Genomic DNA, 5771 nt, shown 5'->3' with positions numbered 1-5771 from the left:
TACATGAAACCTAAATACGGAAGCAATAATTCGTCCAAATGGCCAGGTCACGGATTTCTCTTGTCATGCACCAGTTTATCTTTACCCTTACCTTAAAAACATGAAAGGAAAAGGATGAGTATAAAAGTATACTTAGTAAGCGACCGACTACTGGGCCCACTCAGTGATCTGTTAGCCTTCCCATTGCACAAGTGCACAAGGGCATCGTAGGCGTAGGCATAGGCATTGACATAAGAAGCGAACTCGAAGGCATGCTTTCATAAGTAGTGACCCCAGAGGGCACAATCATAAACATAAGTGGTGGTCCCAAAAGGACACTGTACATAAGCATAGGGTGTGGGCCCGAAGGCTCAATACATGCGATGTGCATAGCTCAATGGCAACACTAACAGTCATTGTAATCTTATACAGACATAAGCATTCATCCAACATCATACATCTTGCAAAGGCTACATAACCGTTCACAATTCATCCATCCATATATAGACATATCAAGATATTTCATTCCAAATAGAACCAGTGGTAAGCATGCTTAAGTTCGAGGGCAAACCGTTAGTAAACAGCTTATTTTGGGTTTAGGCCCATGCAAAAGAAAACGAATACTTGAAACTCCCTCTTAAATTAGCAAAGGCTTGAGTCAAAGCCCCTGACACCAACCACAAACACACAGTTCAATTTGTGGGGCGAATCCCCAAAATCTAAACAAATTAATTCAACAATCCTCACATAACTTACCCCCAAACTTGCCAAAAAACCAATGAAGGCTTTGGTGGCTGCTACAGCGCCTTAGAACCTCCACTTTAGTCTCCTGATTCAACATTGGACCAAACGTCAAGCCAAGATTTCACTAAATAGCCAAGATCTTTCAAGAAACCTCAAAAGAACTAACAAAAACAACCAAGTTCTTACCCTACAGTACGTAAGCAGAGGCCACACGAGCAAGTCGACGTTGTAGGGACGACGACGCTAGGACACAGCTGAGGTCGGCTGTAGTCAGTGTGGCTCGCATCTTGACGGTGAGCAAATGACTGCGGTTTACGGAGGTAGTCGCGTAGCACATCTGGAACGGTGAACTCAACAGGGACGCATGGCATTGGGCGGCGACTGGACGAACGAGGCTTTAGGTTGTCGATGAACTCGGGTCAATGGCACCAGAAACCAACGAAACTGATGCGATGATGCGGCTTCGCGTGGCATGGAAGGAAGAAGAAGAAGAAGACCAACTGGAGAAGAAGACTCACGCGACTGGGAGAAGAAGAAGAAGATTTCCCTGTTTTTTTCTTTACTTCACGCATTCCGATGTCCTCTTTTTAAATAACCAAACCCTTAACCCTAATTCTTTTAGGAAAAGGCCAACAAAACAAAAAGAAGTAAAAATAAAATAAATAAATAAATATAACAACCCTAATTTCCCTTTTCCCAAAAAACTTAAACCACCAATAAATTATTTAATTTCCTAAACTTTGGCCTTGAATTAAAAGAAACGATTAATTGCATGAATTAATTTAAATCTTATCTAGATTCTGGGATGTTACATGAAATCTACTGACTATTCCAACGGTATAGCATATATCTGGATGAGTACACAGCATTTCATACATTAAACTCCCTACTGCTGATGCATATGGAATTCATTTCATATCCTCAACCTCTTGAGGTGACTTAGAACTTTGTTCCTTAGACAGATGAATTCCATGTCTGAAAGGCAACGTTCCTTTCTTAGAATTTTACATTTTATATCTAGACAATATCTTGTCTATATAAGATGCTTGAGATAACGCTAATATTCTATTCTTGCGATTCTGAACTATTTGGATCCCAAGAAGATACTGTGCTTCTCCAAAATCTTTCATTTGGAATCGCATAGCCAGCCATTTCTTAACATCAGCTAGAAATTCTACGTCATTCCCAATGACTAGAATATCATCAACATACAACACCAGAAAAGTGACAATTTTGTTAACGATTTTCTTGTAAACATAAGGTTCGTCAACGATTTTGTTTAAAACCATAAGATTTTATCGCAGTGTCAAATGTCATATTCCAGGATCTAGATGCTTGTTTCAACCCATAAATAGATCGATTAAAATTTGCAAACTTTTTGCTCTTGACCTTGTTCAATAAACCCTTATGGTTGAGACATATAGATACTCGCTTCAAGATAGCGATTCAAAAAGGCTGTCTTGACATCCATTTGCCATATTTCATAAGCATAAAATGTAGCTATGGACAAGAGTATTCTAATTTACTTTATCATGGCAACTGGAGAGAAGGTTTCTTCATAATCTACCCCCTCTCTTTGGATAATCCCTTTTGTCACAAATCTTGCTTTGTAGGTCTGTACCTTACCAGCTTGGTCTCATTTTGTCTTGTAGATCCATTTACAACCAATGGGTTTTACCCCTTTAGGTTGATCTATAGAATCCCAGACAAAATTGAAGTACATAGATTCCATTTCAAGGTCCATGACTTTAATCCATTGGTTTTTATCTACATCATTCATTGCTTGTTTGAAAGTCAATGGATCCTCTAAACCATCATCTGATATGATGACTTGAGTTTCAGTTAAACCCATGTACTAGTCAAGATGTTGCATAACCCTCCCACTACGACGAGGCATTCTCAACTCTTGAGAATGATGTGAAATACCAGTATCATCAACAACTCTTGTCCTGGAAGAGCTCTGAATGCAGTGTTCTCATCTCGTCCTCTCGCTCCCAAGTTGCTTCCTTAAACTGATGATTCTTCCACAGAACCTTTACCAGTGGCTCCTCCCTGTTGCGCAACACTTTCACCTCCCTGGCCACAATTTGTGCAGGATTCTCTTCGTAGCTTAAGTTTTCATTTAGTATCAAGGGCTCAAAGTCCACCACATGAGACGGGTCTGTTAAATACTTCCTAGCATGGAGACATGAAAAATATTATGAACTGCGGAGAGAGGTGCTGGTAAAGCCAAATGGTAAGCCCTAGGGGCGACTCGCTCTAAGATCTCAAATGGCCTTACAAAACGCGAACTTAGCTTACCCTTCTTTCGAAATCTTAAGACACCCTTCATTGGCGCCACTTTCAAGAACACTTTGTCACCTGCCTCGAACTCAAGGTCTTTATGCCTAACATTAGTGTAACTTTTCTGTCTACTCTGCGCTGCTAGCATTCGAGCCCTGATCTTCTGCATGGCTTCACTTGTTAACTCCACTAACTCAGTTCCCATCAGTTTCCTCCCCGCAATCTCACCCCAGCAAATAGAAGACCTGCAACCTCTACCATAAAGAGCTTTAAATGATGACATGTTAATGGTAGCCTGATAGCTATTATTATAAGCAAACTCTGCCAAATGCAAGTGGGAGTCCGAACTTCCTGAGAGCTCCAATGCACAAGTGCGCAACATGTCTTCCAACGTTTGATTCAAGCGTTCTGTTTGCCCATCTGTCTGGGGGTGGAAGGCTATACTAAAGTTTAATCGCATCCCTAAGGCTGTCTGGAGGCTCTTCCAAAAACTGGTGGTGAAACGAGGGTCCCTGTCGGACACAATGGACACTAGCACACCATGCAATTTTACTATCTCCTTCATATATAGCTGAATTCACTTACTTACCGCATAGTGAACTTCCCTAGAATAAAATGCGCCACCTTGGTGAGTCTGTCTATCACAACCCAAATAACTGAGAAGCCCTTCGCTGACCTGGGTAAACCCGTAATGAAATCCATGAACACGCTCTCCCACTTCTATTCTGGCACATCCAATTGCTATAGCAAGCCTGCTATCTTTTGCCTTAGGGCCTTCACTTATTGACAGACTAAACATCTGCTCACATAGTTAACTATCTCCTTTTTCATATTGGGCCACCAGTAATACCTTTTAAATCCTGGTACATTTTGGTACTACTTGGATGCATCGAGAATGGAATGTTGTGAGCTTCTATCAACAATTTCCCCTTCAGGCCATCATCTGCAGGTACGCATAACCGCCCCTGATACAGAAGGACCTGGTCCATCAATACGAAAAATTCACTGGCTTGGCCTGACCTTACCTGAAGACATTTCTGAAAAGGTCCGGATCACCCTGCTGTGCCACAATAATCCTTTGCCTCAAGATTGGTCATACTGTCAACTGGGCTAGCTGCGAAATGACTTCCCCCACTGCCACCGTAATCTTTACGTGCTTCAGATCCTTACACAACTAAGCCTGCCTAGTGATTAAGGCACCCGAATGAGTGGTCTTTCAACTAAGGGCATCAACCACCACATTTACCTTACCTGGGTGGTAGAGGATCTTGCAGTCGTAATTCTTTAACAACTCAAGCCACCTCCGCTACCTCAAGTTAAACTCTTTCTAGGTGAAGAAGTGTTTCAGACTCTTGTGGTCGGTGAAAACTTGGATCCTTTCCCCATACAAGCAGTGCCTCTAGATCTTCAGGGCAAACACCATCGCTGCCAGTTCCAGGTCGTGAGTAGGATAGTTTCGCTCATGGTTTTTCAATTGGTGGGAGGCATAGGCGACCACTCTACCATGCTATATAAGCACACAACCTAAACTCTTCTTAGAAGTATCACTATAGATCACGAAATTCCCGAAGCCATCTGGTATGGTGAGAACTGGTGCTGAAACCAACCTCTGCTTGAGGTCCTGAAAATTGTCCTCATAAGCTTTTCTCCAAAAAAAAAAAGCTCCCTTCCGGGTTAGCTGAGTCAACGGTGTGGCCATGCTAGAGAAATTCTCTACAAACCTACGATAGTACCCACCCAACCCCAGGAAATTGCGCACCTCGTTGACTGTTATAGGGTGGGGCCAATTTGTAACAGCCTTAATCTTAGCTGGATCCACTGAAACCCCATCCTTCGACACCACGTGCTCAAGAAAGAACACCTTTCATAGCCAGAACTCACATTAGAAAACCTTACATACAGTTTTTTTTCCCTCAGCGTTCCTAGGACTTTCTGAAGATGTTCCTCGTGTTCCACCTCTGTCTTGGAATAGACCAAGATGTCATCAATGAAAAAAATTACAAATGTGTCCACGAAATCCCTGAACACCCTGTTCATCAAATCAATGAATACCGTTGGAGCATTCGTCAGACTAAAAGACATTACAATGAACTCGTAATGTCCGTATCTGGATTGGAGCGCAGTCTTCAGGATATCACTATCCTTTATCCTCAGTTGGTGGTAACCTGACCATAGGTCAATCTTGGAAAATACGGTAGCACCCTGTGGCTGGTCAAACAGATCATCGATCCTAGGAAGCGGGTACTTGATCTTGATGGTGGATTCAACTCTCTATAGTCTATGCATAAGCGTAACAATCCATCCTTTTTCTTCACAAGCAACATTGATGCACCCCACGAAGAAACACTGGGTCATATGAACCCTTTATCAAGTAGTTCCTACAACTGGACCTTCAGTTCTTTCAATTCGGCCATAGCCATTCTGTATGAAGCTTTGGATATAGGAATAGTGCCCGACCGAAGCCGTTTTGGCAGTTCTTTTGGAAACACATCGGGATAATCTCTCACAACTGGCTCAGAGGTTAGAGCAATCTCGGTTTCTTTTGTGTCAACTACGCTAGCCAAGATACTCCAGACACCTTGGTTAATCAACCTCTTGGCCTTTACAGCTAAAATCACCTTGGGGAAAACTACCGTCTCGGCCCCCTTGAACTTAAAATTGGCTTCCCTAAGTGATTTAAAAGTCACCTTCTTACGAGAACAGTCTATGCTAGCATGGTTGGTAGCCAACCAATCCATGCCCAGAATTACATCAAAGTCACGCAT

The 5771-nt window shown here is 42.3% G+C and overlaps 1 protein-coding gene across 1 annotated transcript; it reads right to left on the bottom strand.

The window, feature by feature from the left end:
* Nucleotides 1–2657: 2657 nt before the first annotated feature.
* On the bottom strand, nucleotides 2658–5771 carry LOC150038414 (uncharacterized). Its single transcript, XM_090313090.1, has 6 exons — nucleotides 5397–5771; nucleotides 4766–4867; nucleotides 3857–3971; nucleotides 3596–3780; nucleotides 3025–3430; nucleotides 2658–2884 (listed from the first exon to the last, which is right to left on the bottom strand). Exons 1-6 carry the CDS (start codon nucleotides 5769–5771, stop codon nucleotides 2658–2660), a joined length of 1410 nt encoding a protein of 469 aa, XP_090169216.1.

The sequence above is a fragment of the Benincasa hispida genome, chromosome 1, assembly GCF_027475165.1.
Source record: "Benincasa hispida cultivar pf3 chromosome 1, pf3_genome.v1.1, whole genome shotgun sequence".
NCBI classification, from domain to species: Eukaryota; Viridiplantae; Streptophyta; class Magnoliopsida; order Cucurbitales; family Cucurbitaceae; genus Benincasa; species Benincasa hispida.
Note: the sequence above shows the minus strand (reverse complement) of the source record. Positions and strands in the feature narration are given on the sequence as shown.